Genomic DNA, 20,661 nt, shown 5'->3' on the forward strand with positions numbered 1-20,661 from the left:
CCAGGATCAACAGCGTGTTTTTCTGTAGCTGCTATGCTCCCTCGAGATGGACACCAGAGCAGTACAATCGGATGCTGGACGCACTAACCGACTCGTTAGTCGGACGAATGCCGGTTGTTATAGTAGATTTTAACGCTGGAGTACGATAGCAGGCGGACCAACATAAGAGGTTACAGATTGTTGTAAGCCTTGGCGAAGCTGGATGTGAATCTGTGCAACGAGGGTTCCTCTAGCACATTCCCTAAAGACGGTCGAGAATCCATCATCGACATAACATTCTGCAGCCCTTCGCTGATGGATAACATGAATTGGCGAGTTAGTGAGCAGTACACACATAGTGACCACCAAACGATCCACTACACCATTGGTCGGCGAAATTGTACGGTAACACCGAGAAAGAGGACTGGCGAGCGGAAGTGGAAAATAAAGGACTTCGACAAGGATCAGAAGACGCGTTCAAAGAGCAAGATCTGAAGCAGTCAGAGAATAGTGTAAGGTAACGTTCCGGGCGGCCAGGGCCGCCTTTAAACGCGAGATAGTGCTAAACAAATCCATCTGCTACAAGGAGCTGAGCAGAGAAGTAGACGCCAACTCCTGGGGTAATGCTTACCGTGTCGTTATGGCCAGGATCAAGGGTTCGATCACGCCAGACGAAATGTACACCGTACGTTGATGCAGACGGTGCAGGTGACACTCGAGTTTCCAAAGACGAGCTCCTTATAGTGGCAAAAGGGCTGAAAGCGAACAAAGCTCCCGAACCGGATGGTATCCCTAACGTGGCACTGAAGACTGCGATCCTGGCGTTTCCGGGTATGTTCAGGATAGTCCTACAGAATGGTCTGGACGATGGCTACTTCCCAGATAGATGGAAGATCCAGAAACTGGTGTTGCTGCTAATACCAGGGAAACCACCAGGAGATCCAGCATCGTATCGGCCTGTATGCCTGCTGGATACTCTTGGAAAGCTTCTGAAATGGCTCATCCTCAGCAGGCTGATAACCTAAGCTGAAAGTGAGAACGGACTACCGAAGAGGCAGTTCGGGTTCCGGAAAGGAATGTCAACGGTGGACGCCATCCACACAGTCATCGCGAACGCGGAGAAAGCATTGAAGCAAAAGAGAAGGGGTAATCGCTACTGCGCCGTGGTAACGATAGACGTGAAGAACGCGTTCAACAGTGCTAGCTGGGAGGCGCTGCACAGAAAGCGGGCTCTGAACTATCTGTGCAAGGTTCTGAAAAGTTTCTTCCAGAACCGACCAGTACGAAACGAACATGGGACAGAGATCGATTAGGGTCACGGCGGGAGTACCTCAGGGCTCCATACTCGGCCCAACGCTCTAGAATATAATGTACAATGGAGTGTTAACTTTGGAACTGCCCAGGGAAGTGGAGATCGTCGGCTTTACAGATGATGTTGTCCTAACGATAACGGGCGAGACCCATCGTGGAAATCTGGATGGCTAACGTCAAGTTGCAGTTGGCTCACCACAAGATCGAGGTAGTGCTGGTCAGCAACCGTAAAAAAAAACCAGCGTGTCGAGATCAGCGTCGGGGGACAATTCATTCCATCGATGCGTGCGCTGAAGCACCTGGGTGTGATGGTCGACGATCGGTTAAATTACAACAGCCAAGTGACTATGTATGTGAGAAGGCTGCGAGGACAACTAACGCATTATCAAGCATCATGTAGAATTAAGGAGGAGTAATAGGCAGCACGAGACGTCTTCTGGTGAGTATCTCACCCTCAATACTGAGGTATGGCGTACCGGCCTGGGCTGATGCACTGAACTCAAAGCGGAACCGGACGAAGTTGACAAGCACGTTTTGCTTAATGGCTGTTCGTGTCACGAGTGCGTACCGAACGATATCGTCGCAGGCGGTATGCGTTATTGCCGGGATGATTCCCATCTGCATCACTCTGGCTGATGACGTGGAATGCTACCAGCGGAGAAATGCACGTAATGCAAGGAGACTGTACCGAGCGGACCCGTTGGCTAAGTGGCAGCAAGAGTGGGACAACGCTGAGAAAGGAAGGTGGACCCACCGATTCATCCCAAATGTATCTGCTTGGGTTCATAGGAAACATGGAGAGGTGAACTTCCATTTGACGCAGTTTTTGTCCGGCACGTATGCTTCCGGAAGTACCTGCATCGGTTTGGACATGCTTCGTCACCTCTTTGCCTGGAGTGTGTGGACGTGCAAGAGACACCGGAACATGTGGTATTTGAATGCCCTAGATTCCAAGAAGCTCGTTGGAGTATGCCTGGTGTGACAGTGGACAATATTGCCGAAGAGATGTGCCACGACGAGCATATCTGGGTCGCTATCAACAGAGTGGTTACCAGTATACTCTCCGAGCTACAGAGGAAGTGGTGAAGGGACCAATATAGTAGCGCCATTGCACAGTGGTCCAGATCGCTAATTTAGGAGGAATTTTTACTTTCTGACAAACCTGTATAATTTAGCCGTATCATGTCTTAGGATGAATTTGTGTACTTTAGAAGATGCTTCTTTTTATTGGAATAGTTATTAGGGTGGTTCTAATTTATCTAAAATACGAAAATAAACTTTTTACTGATGAAAGATAGAGCTCCACAGTCTTCCACAAAGTTATAAAGTAACTTATTTTGAATAAATTTGTGGAACATATTAAAGCTCTATCTCTTTTAGTTTTTGTTATACAAGAAATTTAAAAAAAAAGATTAGGGTGTTCCTGAAAAAAACGTTTTTTTAGTATAACTTTCGTATCTTTTACTTTTTGTTAACACAACCTTTGAACAGCTTATTGAAAACTTCAAGCCGAGTATTTTTCTCCAAGACACCGAAGGTCTAACTTTTTTCTTTAAAAAGTTATGGACACTTTTCGTTAAAAAAATAGCCTATTTCAAGGCTCAATATCGCTGATGCGGGCACCTAAAATTGAATTCTGTTTCCACCACATGAAAGACCGTACTTATTAGTATATTTGAGCAAAAATTGGCGAATACGATATTTTTTTAAAATTTGCAATTTAGATTTAAAGTTTGTAGTTTTGCAGGTTCAACGCATTAAAGCATTTACACACATATCGTTGTATTATGAAAAAAGCCACTTTCAAATATCATTCTCTCATCGCAGCAAGCTTTGCATAAGTGAAACGACTGTCAAAAAAGGTTTCTGATTTTATTCGTTTTAAATAAAACTAGTAAATATGGATATTAGTCGAAGAGAGTTGGCGAATTTGCTTATTGCTGGTAAAAAGACAGATGAACTGCTTAAGTTCATTACAAGTAGTAATCCAAATGTAAAATTGAGACTTGTTAGTGCTCGGAAGAAAATAAAAATCTTCATGTTGGAATTTAGAAGGTTGTGGATTCGGAGTAAGCGCACGCAAATTCGGTTTGAGCTGGAAAATTTTGTGTGGCTTGAAGGAAAGCTAAGATTCGAAGTCGAAGGTAAAGGTAAAGGCCGAAAGAGGAAACCATTTTCCGAAATATGACGCAGAGCCAAAATAAAAAGATTAGGAAAGTTGCGCGATAAGTATTCCACGGAAGAACTTGGTTTAGCGTCAGCCGTCAACGCTAATTCTACTGGTTTCCGTTTAGTTGGCAGACAAATCGAACGATTGTCGAAAAGTCCCGTCAGATCTACCGTAGAGAATTTAGGATCTATGGCTGTCCCGATTGCAGAAGCGTTTACTGCGGAGGAGGCACTTAGATTTATTTGTGAAAATGATTTTTCTAAGGCGCAGTACCAAAACATACGCAGCTCAGTTATGCAGAAGGGTTTGGACATTTATCCCGCGTATAATAAAATAGTAGAAGAAAAGAAACTATGCTATCCGATCGGTATGTACTATTCTCAAAGATTCGTCCCTGAATCAACAATTTTTTTCAGGAATTTCTGTTCAGCCTTCTTGTGCGTATGTTCCCCTTCAAGCTCTTGTTAACCATACCGTGGAACGACTCATCTCGTTTTTGAATATTGGAGTTCTACCACTGCATCCTGAGGATAATACGTTTGTTATCTTTAAGTGGGGCTGCGATGGAAGCAGCAACCATTCCCGGTAGGCAACATTATTTTTCTTCTAAACTTTGACTGACAGTCTCTTTTCCACTTGAACATAGATACAAGCAAATGTGCGTTGACGAAGATGAAAATGGAGAACTATTCGAGTATAACGATTCGCATATATTTGCTCTATCTATAGTACCTTTACGTGTAGTTAGTCGCCGGAAAGATGAGTCAAGAGATTGCATTCTTTGGAATAATGATTTTCCATCTTCAGTATCCCTGTGCCGACCAGTAAAATTAATTTTCAAGAAGGAAAATCCTGAACTAACAAAGGATGAAGTTGCCGCGATGAACAAGCAAATCGATGAATTAGTCCCGACTATAGTAAATGTTAATATGCGCAAGATTCCGATTAGTTCAAGCTTCATATTTTCCATGGTTGATACGAAGGTAGTGAATGACGTAACAGGCACACCGTCTCAAGCGTGTTATATATGCAAACGCTCCGGAAAGCGATTGAATGATCCTTTACTGGAAGCCAGCGATCCACCGGATAGTTTATATGTTTTTTCACCTTTACATGCATTAATACGAGCAATGGAGTTACTATTGAATATTGCTTACCGTTTAGCTCTAGCAAAACCGCGTTGGCGCGTAGGCAAAAATACCAGCGAGCTTAAGGAACGACAAATAAAAATTCGACAAGCGTTACGTGACCGTTTAGGTCTTCGTATTAGCGAACCTTTGCCAGGTGGCGGAAATTCTAACGATGGTAACACAGCTCGAAAATTTTTCAGAAACCGAGATGTCGTTGCAGAAGAAACCGGGTTGGACGAAATGTTGCTAGAACGTATGTATGTGCTATTAACAATCATCAACAGCAAATTGGGAATTAACGCGGATGCTTACCGGAGTTACGCCGAAGATACACGATTGCTTTATGTACGCCTGTATGGTTGGTACGCTCTCTCACCAACCGTGCATAAACTCCTGGTCCATGGAGGAAGCATTATTCAACATAACATGCTGCCAGTAGGTATGTGCAGTGAAGAAGTTCAAGAAACCAGGAATAAAAGTATTCGCAGATTCCGAGAATTCCACGCACGCAAATTCGATCGACTCGTCAATCTTGATGACGTTTTCAAGAGACTTCTTGTTTCATCAGATCCTATAATTTCTCTTAAATGTAAACGTCGAATTCAACGAGCACCGCTGGATATACCTGAAAATGCAATGCATCTACTTTTGAATTAATTGGCATTGAATAAATTCTCCTTATATAAATCATAAATTGTTGTCATAGCCAAATTATTTTCAATGAACACATTCTGTATTGTTGATATGTAAGCAAAACAGAAAAGGAAATACAAAGGCTTTAGGCAATTTCTTTTATGTCGCTATGCGATAAAATTTAAAACTTTGGTTAGTAAATTTAAAATTACATGCTTAAAAAAAATAATATTTTCCAATTTTTGCTCAAATATACTTAAAAGTATGTTCTTTTCTATGGTTCAATCCGAACTTACTTTTATTTGCCCCAATCAGAGATAATGACATTTGAAAAAGGGCTATTTATGAGCGAAAAGTTTCCATAACTTTTGAAAGTATAAAGTTAGACTTTCAGAGTTATGAAAAAACGTGGATTGAAGTTTTCTAAAAGCTGTTCAAAGGTTGTTTTAACAAAATATAAAATTTCTTTCGAACATTAACAAGTCTCAATTTTACATTTGGATTACTACTTGTAATGAACTTAAGCAGTTCATCTGTCTTTTTACCAGCAATAAGCAAATTCGCCAACTCTTTTCGACTAATATCCATATTTACTAGTTTTATTTAAAACGAATAAAATCAGAAACCTTTTTTGACAGTCGTTTCACTTATGCAAAGCTTGCTGCGATGAGAGAATGATATTTGAAAGTGGCTTTTTTCATAATACAACGATATGTGTGTAAATGCTTTAATGCGTTGAACCTGCAAAACTACAAACTTTAAATCTTAATTGCAAATTTTAAAAAAATATCGTGTTCGCCAATTTTTGCTCAAATATACTAATAAGTATGGTCTTTCATGTGGTGGAAACAGAATTCAATTTTAGGTGCCCGCATCAGCGATATTGAGCCTTGAAATAGGCTATTTTTTTAACGAAAAGTGTCCATAACTTTTTAAAGAAAAAAGTTAGACCTTCGGTGTCTTGGAGAAAAATACTCGGCTTGAAGTTTTCAATAAGCTGTTCAAAGGTTGTGTTAACAAAAAGTAAAAGATACGAAAGTTATACTAAAAAAACGTTTTTTTCAGGAACACCCTAATCTTTTTTTTTAAATTTCTTGTATAACAAAAACTAAAAGAGATAGAGCTTTAATATGTTCAACAAATTTATTCAAAATAAGTTACTTTACAACTTTGTGGAAGACTGTGGAGCTCTATCTTTCATCAGTAAAAAGTTTATTTTCGTATTTTAGATAAATTAGAACCACCCTAATAACTATTCCAATAAAAAGAAGCATCTTCTAAAGTACACAAATTCATCCTAAGACATGATACGGCTAAATTATACAGGTTTGTCAGAAAGTAAAAATTCCTCCTAAATTAGCGATCTGGACCACTGTGCATTGGTTAGAACGCCGCCGGGAAACCACAAATCGGGTTTCGGGAGAAATTACGCCGCTGGGGAACTCTCCGACGGTGTAGACTAAATCCAGTTGAGTATTACGCGACATAGCACCGGGCTTGGTTCGTCGGGGCGCCAGTGAACCGGAATCGCCGGATCGACCACGACACCCTATCAGGTAGCTCGTGAGTAGGCTAGATCCACCGCCGGGGATTGGACCGAGTAGATCGCGTTGAGAAGCTAGCAGTGTGTCGTTGTGGCACCAGTAAATCAGAAGCTACGCTCCTCCCGGAATCGCTGGATGGATCTCAGCACCTACTGGTTGGCCCGTTGAGTAGGCTAGGTCCACCGCCCGGGACCAGACCGAGTAGTTCGGGACAAAGCGGAGAGCTAAATTCTCCGTCGAAGTGTGCTTGTCGGAAACTAGACCGAGTAGTTCGCGAACAAGTAAGGGCGGGAGCTTAATGGCTCATCGGGGATGTGGAGTAAAATGAAACAAGCGGGAACCAAAAGGCTCAAAGGAGTTGCGGTGCTAAATGGTACCGGACAGCAAGCCAAAGAGCTCAAGAAGTTGTGGTGCTTAAACCAAAGATGAATCGGTTTCGGGAGAACTTCCTTCACCGGGGAACTCTCCGTCGGTGTAAGCTAGATTCACCGCCGGGTATTAGACTAAGCAAACCGCGACGAGACACAATCAGTCGCGGATCGTCGAGACACCAGCGCCGAACTGACCACGACACTTAGCTGGTTGGCTCGGTTTCGGGAGAACTTCTCTCGCCGGGGGATTCTCCGTCGGGGTATGCTAGGTTCATCGTCGGGAACTAGACCGAGTAGTTCGCGAACAAGTCGGGAGTTCAACGAATAACTGGTGCTGAATGGTACGAGAAGGGAGTTGTGCTGCTGAATGGCACAAGGAAGCTGAAGGGCTCGGTACATTAGGTACATTGCGAAGGATCCAGGCATTGAATATATTTTATTTCGATTGGTGAAACATCAAATAATTGAGCAGGGAGATTGCTATTCTTTATACATTTTTGAACTCAATAAAGAGATGAATCGAGTTTCCATGAAAATGGATGTTATGATGCCTATGACCTCATCCACAAGACGTTTGTTTGACAATTCAGCGGTGGGTGATGCCAGGTGCACAGATTAATCTGTGTTCCACAGATTTTCAATATACTGCACAGATTTGCAAAACTGCACAGATTTCCAAAGTTTTTGTTTTAATGCACAGATTTCCACAGTTTTTTGTTATAATGCACAGAATAGCACAAATTTCTCAATTGAAACAATCTTGTACGTTTTCCTTAACACAGATTTTTACATAGGCTGCGCACAGATTACACAAAATATTACCTGGCCCTAGTGGGTATTGTCAAAAAGTTTGTTTTGCTCTACTCCATTCGACGAACATATCTCGTTGGCAACGATGCCAGATGTGAAGGCGTGTCTTTGAAGACATTTGAAATGTTGTGAAGACGTGTTTTTTTTCATTTTGAAAACAGTTTGTGGAAATCTGACTGATTTCTGGCAGAATTCCGGCTCAAAATCAAAAACAGATTCATAATCCTGATCGTTGAAGACAAATGAAGATTTTTTATGAAAAGTAAAGACATTTGAAAAATATACTTTGTATCCCTGCTCGTTGGTTCGATTCGTTTGATGTTTGAATGAATTGACGATTTTGTTGAACGTCACACCCACCCGAGTAAAACCAGAAGAAAGAAACAAGCAATGATCAGCTGATCAGAATCGTTTCATGGTTTTCCTACACACTAAAGTAGGTGTATCTATATGGAATTAGTACTAGCGCAGCACGTATACAGAAAATATAATTAACGAACTAATATATGGAAATCTATAATATGTTTTCTTTTGCATGTATATGGTAGTAATAATTCATTTGTGATTACCTTATTTAGATAAAGTGAACATACCCGCTTCTAAGTTTGTGTACTTTTCTGAATTCTTACGTAGATTGTATCTAAAGTCCACAAAGCTTCACATACTCAATATTAGGTAACTTTAATCCACCTGAGATTAGTTAATTGTAAATCAAATCTCAGCAATGTCTACCTAGAAATAAATAAACAATGTAGAAATTGAAACCAATTACCCAGTAAAGGTCAACCGAAAATGAACCGGAATTCTGGCTGGCTCTAGTTAGTATTCCGGCTCCAGTGAAACAACCGAATCGGTTGTGCCACTCAGGGGCGGCGAAACACTTTACGCCCGAGTGGGTAGAAAGCATAGGGTGAGGGGTCCTTTAGTAAGAATTTTTCCCTTTTCGCAATGCACACGCTGATATTACATTCACAATAAATCACGTTCGTTTGAGCAAATGGAATTGTGGTACATCGATGTTTTCAAATGTGTGTAGTGCGAGATACATGCGTTGCACATCTAAATTTTTTGAAATGGTTAAAAATTTCGAGTGGGTAATTACCCACTCGGTTATTTTCGAGTGGGTAGTACTACCCATACTACCCACGCTTTCCGCCGGCCCTGGTGCCACTGGAGCCGGTATGCGAATTAGAATCAGTCAGCATTCCGGCTCATTTTCCGGTTGAACTTAACTAGGTAGTAGGTAATTCTCACCTATTTTATGGCGAGCAGTAGCCCAGTCACCGTGGCAAGCAGAAAGTTAGCAAAAGTTGAGCAAAGCGCAATTGATTCTGGCAGCATTTCTGCCAGTATTTTGCGCGATTTGTGCGAGAATTCTGAGGTTATGTGTTTCGGCTATGCAGTCTGCGGTTTACAAAAACACTTTTTTGTCTTTATCCGACGTTTCGGTCCGTTTGGGACCTTTTTCAAGGATTCTAGAAAGGAAGTTTATTATGCTGTTGTTACATTGTTTTTCAATGTTTTTTACCAAAGAATTCGCTCAAATGCAACAACCGTTTCTGACAGAAGCGGTTAAACTAACCGATGCTGCTCACTTTTAGCCAGAATCCAGCCAGGAATGTACGTCCAATTTATTTCCGAGTTATGCCAGGATTTTACTCGGTTCCTGTCAAAATTTGCCAGAAAACGCGAGCGAAACCGAGTTCGCCCTTGTTCAACTAACCCGACAGGATGCGCGCAGAAATCTGACAGGGCTGCCAAACCAAGGCTTACAGAAAATTTGGTGTCTGGGAGTGTACTAATTTTGTAGGTAGATCCATAATTTACTGTGTGATAAGAAGAGATGCCAGATGTGAAGAAATGCCTTCAAAGCCACTTTATTCGGATATCTGTCTACTTTCTCGCAAAATCCTGGCTCAAAATCAAAACCGGTTCAGATTTCTGGTCCTTGAAGACAAATGCAGACGTTTTTGCCTTTCTCATATAAAGAAAGGCCATGCAATCTTTCCAAAAATCGACTTCTGAACCGACTGAGACCCGGAAGGCCGAGTGTTATATACCATTCGATTCAGTTCGTCGAGATCGCAAAATGTATGTGTGTGCATGTGTGCGCCAAATAACGTCATTCAATTTTCTCAGAGATATGGCTGAACCGATTTGCACCAACTTAATTTCAAATGAATGGTATAACGCTCCCATAAGACCATATTGAATTTTCCGGTTCCGGAGTTACGGGTTGAAGAGTGTGATCACACAGCGAATTCCCATATAAACTGGCAACCCTATGATGTCCGAATGATGTAATAAATTTTCAAATGGATACAACATTACTTGGATTTCCGGGTATAGGTCACTAAAGTAGCTTTGACTACATTGGCCACCTATGAAGGTTCTTGATGACTCTGAGAACTCACCAAGTTCTTGAGCTAATGTCATACCTATTTCCCAGCAACCTCATAACCGATAACTGTTTGAAATAATAAATTAAAACGTTCTACTGGGGATGTGATAGTTTCCGTTTCAATTCCACTTTGAACATGCCATGCTACTGAATATGCCCTAAGGAATTTGATCGGTATAAAAAAAAACTAAGTGTAGACAACTCTATCCATACCATAGCATTCCTATGCTCGTTCGGTTCAAATCGTGCACGTGATAAACTTTGCACACAGAAAAGAAACGAGTGCAAATTCGGACGTGGTTAACGGTGTTTAACCACTTATTGTACCGCCCGGACGATATAGCCATGATGTTGCTCGTTTGGCAGGCAAGCGACGAGTGATTCAAGCGGGCAGGTGGCACTTCTATTTATAACTTCACGTGTTTGGTTGAGTCCCTCAGATGCCACATCCTCCATATTGATGGCTCTAGCTAACCTACGAGCGATCTGCGTTTGACGGGCAACTACAACCATGCTGCAGCTGCTACGGGTAAAAAAATCCAATTGTGTCTTACACGTGTGTCACAGTTTATTTGACGACAAAAGGGCCCTGCTGTCAAGGTTAGCTCGCGCGGTCAAATAGTACGGAACAATCATGGTGCAGAAAATTACTGCTTTCACAAAATCCATTAACTTCGTTATTTGCACTGAACCAAAAATTCTATGGAATTAATAAAAATTTAGAAACGGGGCCCTTGTATTGAAACGTTAGAAGTATTCTACTTCAAAAATTGATCCTTCACAGACCCATGTAAGAAACCCATGTCTGCATGCTCCCGGGAAAAGGTTTTATCTGGCTACAGTACAAAGTGCTCAGCAAATCCAAGATTGTTTTCGGCTATACATTTTCCCCGAAACTGATCATCTAGCAACATTGTTTGATTGATTGTTCGGTTTATGAAGGAGTGATTTTAACTCATTTGGCAAGGAATGTGCAGTTGCGGTCTCAAAACCAAGCTTTTCACCCCAATAGAAATGATGGACAGTGGTACCGTGACAATAAAGTGGATTTCGTTCACAAGCTTAATAATCCACCCAACTGCCCTCAAATCCGCCAAATTGAAAAATATTGAGCAAATATCAAACGGAAGTTAAAGAAAACTGGAAAGACGAATGAGGACACTGCACAAGTAGCTCGATGTTAGAATAAAATTCTCCAGCAATTGACAAGCCACAGAGTCGGCTTTTCGAAGTGATTTTTGTGTAGGAATAATTTTGTTTTCTCGTCTTCCATCTTGCACAACTTTTTGTATCGAGGCGAAACTTTCACCACTGACTCACATGTATTTTCTAACCCAGTGATTCTCAATCTTGGGTCCACGGACCCCTGGGGGGCCATGAAGTCGTTGCTGGGAGTTTGTGAAGAAAAATATATTTCCGTGCGCATATTTAAATTTCAAGTCTTGTTTCCAAACTGAAAATAACATATTGATAGTATAAAAAATCGATGTTTATCCATGGGGGTCCGCTGCAACCCATGGTAATTACTAAGGGGTCCGTGGTACGAAAAAGGTTGAGAACCGCTGTTCTAGACAATTCGCTATAGAAACATTCCGAATCCGACTAATAGGTGCGCTGCTACGGAATAAGTAATGTTTCCGAATTTGAGGTAAAGCAAATGGAATTAAGTTCATCTGAAAAATTATGAAATTTCTGGAGGTTTGAGACTAAAAGGACATGCCCTTTAAAATAGGAACGGTTGGTAACCCTAGATACTAGGATTTTAGAGTTTTTTCATGTGAAATTAAATATTGTGTGTGACTCATTGGATGTAAAATTCAGACTGAATGACCTTGAAATTATTTGAGAAAGGAGAACACTAGCGAAACATGTCTAATGGTCCTAAGTGTAAATGACAGTTTCTCTTTGTTTACTTTCTTTTTCGCTAATAACTTGGCCATATATTCGTTTGTTGCTTAACTCTTAACATAATATGCTAGTCGAAATATCAGAGTCTTTCGATATATCCTGAAACAATATTGGAAAGTTTTATGATGACGCCGCAACAATCGAGAAAGAAAGTAAACAAAGAAAGGCTCTCATTTGCACTTAGGACCATTTGACATGTTTGTATAGAACAACTTACTTTTTCACATATAATTAAATGTAAATTTATGTGAATTGAGACGCTCCCATTTTATGCAAGACGTAAAGTTACAAGGTTTTTTCAGATATGCAACGCGAATTCCACCTCATTTTCTGGATGGAATAATTGAGAAATGGCGAAACTTTCGTAACTCACAATTCTCGAGTAACATACACTGATAAAAATCCGAACGATAATTCTATTTGTTTCAAACCACTTAAAATCCATATGAAAAAGAGATGCTAATGTTATCAAGCATTAGCTATGTGTCAACTGTATAAACAATAAATGCACACACAATACGCACATTTAACTGCGTATTGTTAATCGGGTTTTACGTGCCTTATGGCTATGAAATGTGAATGTAGGATTAATATTTCTTGTAAATACGCACATTACGTGTATGCAAACTTCCCATGAACATCGACAAGTTTGGACCCGTGTACAAAATTTGGTGCACGCGTTCTACCTCAAACATGCTTCATCTCGATGTACAAGTTCGCCTCGAACCTCGAATCCAAACGAACGATGTACAAACTCTGGTGCAAACATCCGTGTGCGTACATTGGGTGCGTGTATGAGAACGATTTGCACAAGGCAAAAAGAGTCAACGTTAGTGATGATGAGAGTGCGAAACAGAAAACTGGTGCATCGAACCTATGTGTACGCACACCGTGTACGTGCATGGGGTTCGGTTGTGCAGGCGAACACGTGTTCGAAATAGCGTCTTTAAGTTCGTACACGTAGTGTGGGTTTAACATTTGCATAGAACCAGAGTGAACATTGTGTACGATGTTCATTTGGGAAGAGTGGGTTTATGTGTTAGCAAATGGTGTCTATATGGCACCGCTAATTGCAAAAATCTATGTGTAAAATTAATAGGCATCATGTTTACATTTTTATCATTGTATGATTAGGGCGTTAAAGCCAACTATCAAAATACAATTTAAGGGGCAATTCCGGATAAATCTATATTCACTGATTACATTGCACAGAAGCAAACGAAAGAGAAAACTGTCACCAGATGCACTAGACTAAGACAGCTTGTCCTAAGACAACAATCGTGAGCTCGCTTGATCTATGGTAACAACAGCAGTATTGAACCATCTCCTGATTGGTCGGTTTGACAGGCAATTGCCTTATTGCGTTATCTAGTCCAGATAGTGGAGTCACCTTTCTGGCGTTTTTTGTTTGGCCTCGTAGCGGAAATAGGCCGACGAATGATAACCAGAACAAGAAGAAGAAGCCTATCCAAAGCGTATGTTGCGTTCTTCGATGTGTAATTATTCTAAATTAAATCTGAAAAGCATGCAAAACGCATCTGGCAAGAATGATCGCTCGTTGTATTCAGATCTTTTACAGAAAACTAAGAAGATCAAGAAGCCTTGCTTCTTCTTTTTTGTTAAAGTACTTTCGACTGTTATAGTGTTAATTTATTATTTAAAGATCGGCGTTTCAGTCAATAAAAATCCAGAACACTCATTGCTCTCTTTCTCCAAAGTTTCGGTCCTTATTGGACCATTTTGTGTGTGTTCTGTTGTCGGTTTGTTCATGCTAAACAATATAGCTGTCATTCTATCATGTATCTACATATAAGACTGTTAAAACCACTGACACTTCGAAATTAGGCCACGATTGGCGTCACTGCACAATTTTATAAATTTTTATAAAATTGTGCTGAAACAGCAATTTCAAAGTGACTGATTTAAATGATTAATTAGGACGAGGAGGTTTAACAGCTGTGTAGATAAATGATAGAATGACAGCTATGTTGTTTAGCATGAGAAAACCGACAGCAGAACATACAAAAAAATTTCTCGATATTTTGAAAAAGGCCCAATGAGAACAGAAACGTTGGAGAAAGAGTACAACGAGCGTTCTAGATTTTTATTGACTGAAGCACTGCTCTTTAAATCATAGATCTTCTCTTATGGCTCACCCGTTATTTCCATCACAGTGTGTTTTGATAGTTGGCTTTTAGGCCCCATCATGTGTTTCTCAAGGTTTTCTAAAATACTGAAGCCAAATCTACCAATCATAATTTACCAACCGAATAAAACTTGCAATTGTGCCCTCAACGAATCTCGGGTGATGTCACGCAATATGTGTGTAGTAACAAGGGTTGCCAGAAACACTTTTTCACTGCGCAACTCTACTTTTAAAAAAACTCTGTTCCACAACGAACAACAATCTGTTATACATATTTCGCAAGACCGTGCTACCACCTTTCTCGAACGTCGCTATCAGAATCTACCTGTCGATTCCCCGTCGCTCCGCATCCGCATCAGCACTCCACGGCGGAACAATCAAAACAAATCAGCACGAACCCAGATCATCATCCGAAAGCCGGGTAAACTAAATCAGGTCAATCATCAGTGTAGTAAGAAAGCTATTCAAATTTTAACTTTTTGCATAAGAGCGATTATTATTTTCATTTGATTTTTTTCGTGGTTTTCCATAGTTTTCTCACCTTTTTAAATAATTAAATTATCATAATTTATACACAATTGGTTTTGCGGTTTGTTTTACTCTTCCTCCATATTACATTCAGTTATCCTGCCTGTCTGTACGACTAATGCATACCTGCACGCATAATCATCGGTTTTTTAGCGTTTTTTATTCGTTTTTTTTTTACTAAAGAATATGTACAAACAAGATTACTGTTGTTTCCGCTTATAGTTTTTCAGTTTTACATAAGAAATAACTGCGACCATTATTTGCCTCCCACTTGCCTATATTATCCTCTTTCTCTCACTAATGTGTGTTTTTTTTGTTTCGGTTACGTTTGGTATAATTTTTCTTGATACAATTTTGCTTAATATTTCCAACGACTTGTTAAGTTTTGCTATGTATTTTTTTTTCCTTTGTTAATTTCGTATTGAAGCAGCTAATGTATATGTCTCTTTCCATGATACAGAAATAAGAGAAGAAAAATTACAAAACACAGAATTCGATTAGTACATCGAGAAAGAATTGAGAAAAAAAAATCTTACACATACTCTTGTACGGATATCATTCACTGAGAGATTGTGTTGTTACAAAGTAAATTGTTAGATAATCAAAAAAAAATTAAACTGAAACCTAATTGATAGATAGATGGAACAATTGGAAACAGAAGAAAAAAAAATCGATTCTATAGGACAACGAAACAATAAAATATATATACTTTAAGACAAACCAATAATAGAAACGTAACAATAGCATTCGAGGGTGGGCTAAATGGTTTGCTTTTTTTCTTCAAGCTGGGTTCTTGACTTTAGTATCTGTTTACTTATTTACTTTACTGTCCGGAAATCAGTTCTAATCCCTCAATTTTGCATTTAAATAGGAAGAGGGCTTTTTGCATGGTTGTGAATGTGATTGTTGGTGTGTAGATGTGTGTGTGTGTGTGTTTTCGTTTGTTTGCTGTGAGTTTGCCTTCAGTAAGTGTACGTTATATATTAGCGAGGAGATGAGTGTTGGAGCGAAAATCTAGCACGGGTATGAAGAAACTGTTTCGGTAATCCAATTAATCCGGAAAATGGTCGAAAAAGTTTACGGGGCGAATCCGTTAGGCGGGCGGCGGTGACAATCGCAAGCCAGAACCTGGTGCCAACGATGGTCCCAGTTGACGGTTGTGCGCAGGCGATCACTTTGTTAGGATGATGGACGAAGATGATGTCGGTAGAAAACTGCGTCTGAATCGCTGGAAGCGTTCCACCGGAATTCTACCGTCGACGGGAAAAAGTTGCACCGAAACTGATGAATATTGACGAGGGAAGCTGATTTCGCGTGGCGACGAGAACACACAGTATACTAGTCACATCGTGTGCACGGCTCAGATGATTGACGGAATAGCGACGGTAATCCAAAATGGTTGCCTCGGAACTTTCCAACTGGTTCTTCTCTCACGATTGCTTTCAACATACTTTACATCATCAGCACTACATAATCTTCTCGGGATTTTTTTTTCTTTCTCTTCCAGTGGAAATGCACACAATAAACTTTTTCTTCACTGCTCACGGATTTACGAACTTTGATGTTTCTTCCGGTTTAGGTCTTCATCCCATGCTCCTTCCGCTCCTTTCATAACATCCGACGGCTTTTCTAACTTGCTGTTTTACTGTTGCATTTTTTTTTTGTATTCACTACGTTTCGCATGACTTTCTTTGGAACACATATTTTTATATATAGCGATATTTTGTTTAACTTGTATCCTATTTTGTAATCATTATTTCCTTTACTATCTTTCGAAGTTGCTTGGAGTAAAACTACTATCACATTTAAATGCAACGAAAAAAGTTGCTCGATTATATTTTTATACTTTTTGCCTTCATTTTCTTCGTCGTTATAAGACACAAACAAAGAGATTATAGCAACGAATAATCGTTAATAAATTATTCCTTTTTCTCATTAACTTTCATCATTCTTTGCCGACTGCATTTTCTTCTTCTTTTTCTTCTCTTCTCGTTTTTCTTAGCCGATTAGCATTTAAAATCACACATTATAACACGACACTTGCTGCATCTGCGGGAATGCTGGAGCCATCAGCGGTGGAAAGGAGCCACCCATCGAACCGGTCATCATGTACGGATGGAGCCGATGGGAGACACGCTGATGCTGTCTGTACTTGCCCGCGAACAGGGCGGCCTTCTCCGACTGGTAACCACTGCTGCAGCTAGTGCTGCTTCCGTTTCCGCTGGAACTGCTGCTATGATGGTTGTTGTTGTTGTTGTTGCTGCTGCCACCGGTGCTAGTGCGCATCAACGCGTGGCCGGCGGCGGTGAGCATGGCACTGCCACCGCCCACCACCATTTTGCTGCATGCCATATGATCCGGTCCGGTCTGGTGGTAGTCTCGGGGGATGGTTGCCATCGAACTTTTCTCCAGCAGTGCCGCGGAGTCCCACAGGCCACTTGCGGTCAGTCCTAGTTCCGTGTTGTTATTGTTACTAGTGTTATTGTTATTGTTGCTACTATTACTATATACACCACAGCCTCCGGAAAGCATAGCATCACGTTTGCCAACGACCGACGGATTTCGGTACATCGTTGCCGACGGTTGGTAGTTATTGTTGTTGTTACTGCCGGCAGTAGTTTGGGAACTGTTTCCACCCACCAGTAGACTAGCATTCACTTTGATCGGTAACGATTCGGGACCTGCCTGAAAATCACGAGGCACAGCGGCCATTGAAGTCTTTTCGACGTCCCACCGGGGACCGGATGGCAAACCGCCCTCCAAACTGCTACTAGTGTTGAACGCAGCACAGCTAGCCGGTATTAGATTTGGCTGATGTTGCTGCTGCCCAGTGCCGACGGTGTTGGTGTGCGCCAGCTGGGTCATACCCGTATTACAACGTTTGATGGCTTTTGGCTTGCTACTGCTGCTGTTGTTGTTGTTGCTGTTGTTGATGCTGTTGCTATAGGCAGTTTGATTGGCTAGGTTGACCTTTCCGTAGCTCCGGACTACCCCATCGGGGCCCATGTAACGGCTCCAGTCTGAGGTATTTGCTAGTTGTTGTTGTTGTTGTTGTTGCTGCTGCTGTTGCTGACTTTGCAGGCTGTACTGATTGGAGGATTGTTGTTGACTGGTTATATGCGACTGTTGCTGCTGATGGATCTGCTGCTTAGGCTGTGGTTGATGCGAATGATGGCGATGGTGTTGTGATTGAACATGTTGTGACTGCTGCTGTTGCTGCTGTTGTTGTTGCTGTTGACTGCTCGTCCCAACAGGATAGTGCGCCTGTTGGGACCTTTGAGCCATCTGCCGCTGTACGTACTCATCAATCTGCTGCTGCAGGTTCTGATGATGATGCATACTGCTTTGATGACTAGACACTACAACGTGTTGCTGTTGCTGCTGTTGTTGTTGTTGTTGCTGCTGCTGCTGCAGTTGCTGCTGTGCCTGCTGGGAACTAGATTTTGAGCTACGCCGACTCATTGATGACGTATCAACAACATTGGCAACAATTGAATTAGAACTACGGGATGAATTTGGCATATTGTTTATAAACGGACTTCGCCGCTGGCTTTCCATCTTTCGGAAATAGCAGGGATGAATCATCAGCAATGGTTCCACCCGGGCTCCCACCGGAGGTTTGGCCTGATTTGGTAATTCATACTCCACACTACAGTCCACGTGCAGTGGTATGCTGTAGTCCTTCTGCGCCATCGGTGCCGCGTTGGATAACCGCGAAGACACCGGTATGTGGTGCAACTGCGGCTGCTGCTGGTGATGCGAAATACCGGACGACACCGAAAGGTCGTAGTTCGGATAACACGCTGCCATTGCCATCCTGCCGGTGCTGATGGTAGAATTTATTTTATTCCACTCCAACGTTAAACCCCGATGTGGTACACGTACCACTCAAGACGGCGGCGAACGACACTAAATCTTCACACTCCAATCACTTTTCATTGGAATCTTTTCTTTACGCTTTCGCCAACGTACCCACTCTCTCCCCCTTTTTCCTTCTTTTTTAACCACACATTTGGCACCGTATGCGAACGATTCTCAGCTCAATCGATATGCTTAATTTTTATTTTTCTTCGAATCAAATCACTTGGATAGCTTTTATTCGCTTTTTTGCTGTAACCACTAAATTACACTTATCAGGAACATCAACCCAATAAATTCCAAATATCGCTGCTTTACGGGCGTTTTACAAACTGTGCTACTATCGCGACCAGCGGCGGTAGCTTGCTGCGATTGCACAGAACAGTCGATGAAATTGGCTTCCCAGAACTCAGTCTTCGTAAAATGAAATGGCGCTAATGGTTTCAACGTTGCTTCGCCTCGAAGTGAGATTAGACTGACAGCGGACTATTTTGCGATTCTGCTTTTTCTGTGTGCTGTTCCTCTCCTCCCAAATCTCGGTGTACGGCTACCGCCTTCAGCTCAGTCTTCACTAGAGGAAAATATCGGCCGTATTTTATTTTTCCTCAATCCGCGTTTGAAACGACACGACGTTCGACAATCGGTCAAATCGCGAGTATCACACTTTTAATTAAATTTTGCTTCTTGGTTCGTCTCACTTTAAAGACTAATCAGGCACGGAGCATTGGCTTCTCACTGCTGCTCACACTTTAAATCCACGGTGACCTGATTTTGACACATTCACATAATATCGATTTTCTTCTTTTCTTGCCAACACACACGCGCTCGATCCGTGGCTCTTCAGTTAGTGCCTCTTTCTTCAGTAGTCGAAGCCAGGTCAGGCCGTACGTTCTTCGCGGTCTACGCTCTTTTCTCTTGTTTGCCTCTTCCCGAATTAAATAACACTGAAATCTCTGTTACTGTCCTCGTCTGCCAACCGACCGGCTCGCACTCGCGGTGTTGCGTCTTGTTCTCTCGTTTATTCTCACTCTCCCTCTCTCGCGACCGGCCTCACTTGTTCTTGCTATGAGTCTGGTTGTAACTTTTTTTCTACTGTGTTATGAGCTCACACCGGCTAGCGGTAGGAGTGCTTTCTTTTCGAATGAATGTTTCTTCTTCGGGCGTTAAGCCTCGACTGAAGTTTGAACGGACTCGAAGCGCACAAGCACCGCAATTCCTGGCTCCAGTATGCACGAATGCGCACTTCGGCTGGTCTCTTTAGCGGCTCTCTCATACTCGCGGCTGGTTAAGATGTAGTAGTTTTCCAGTGCTCCCAAACATAAATGTGGTCGCAGGTTATCTGATAAAATGATAAGGCTGAAAAAAAAAAGATTTTCAATTAGAGTTTTCGATTGAAGAAACTGGTGTAGTTTTCTGCACCTAAATTGAACTTTTGTTGTAGAAGTGTTGCTCTTTGCTTGTAGTGAAATTGCACTTTTCTCGTCGAAGTGTTGTCAAAACACCGACACCATGTTTCATTGATTTGCACTGCAATCAAAAGTGTGATTCCAGTGTAATTTCGGGGAAAAGATTAATGTTTAGAGTTGTTAAAAACGTTTTATAGTAAATAGGTCCACATTTAGCTTGTCTACCCCGCGTAGGTAGTTTAGTTTCTTCTCATCATCGCCCAGGATTTTCCAGCTACGTATAATTTTCAAACATTTCATAAAAAAATGTCTTCAGCGACTAGGATTCTGAATCGGTTTTCGATTTTGAGTCAGAATTCTGCCAGAAATCAGTCAGACATCCGAAAAAAATTATCTTCAAAATGAAAAATACGTCTTCACAACATTTCAAATGTCTTCAAAATATAGACATATCTTCACATCTGGC

The 20,661-nt window shown here is 41.3% G+C and overlaps 1 protein-coding gene across 1 annotated transcript; it reads right to left on the reverse strand.

Moving 5' to 3' along the window:
- Positions 1-14,872: 14,872 nt before the first annotated feature.
- On the reverse strand, positions 14,873-19,977 carry LOC131677059 (centrosomal and chromosomal factor). The gene has a single exon (XM_058956593.1). The coding sequence runs from the start codon at positions 18,745-18,747 to the stop codon at positions 16,951-16,953; it is 1,797 nt and encodes a 598-aa protein (XP_058812576.1). The 5' UTR covers positions 18,748-19,977; the 3' UTR covers positions 14,873-16,950.
- Between the last annotated feature and the right edge of the window lie 684 nt (positions 19,978-20,661).

The sequence above is a fragment of the Topomyia yanbarensis genome, chromosome 1 (genome assembly GCF_030247195.1).
Source record: "Topomyia yanbarensis strain Yona2022 chromosome 1, ASM3024719v1, whole genome shotgun sequence".
NCBI classification, from domain to species: domain Eukaryota; kingdom Metazoa; phylum Arthropoda; class Insecta; order Diptera; family Culicidae; genus Topomyia; species Topomyia yanbarensis.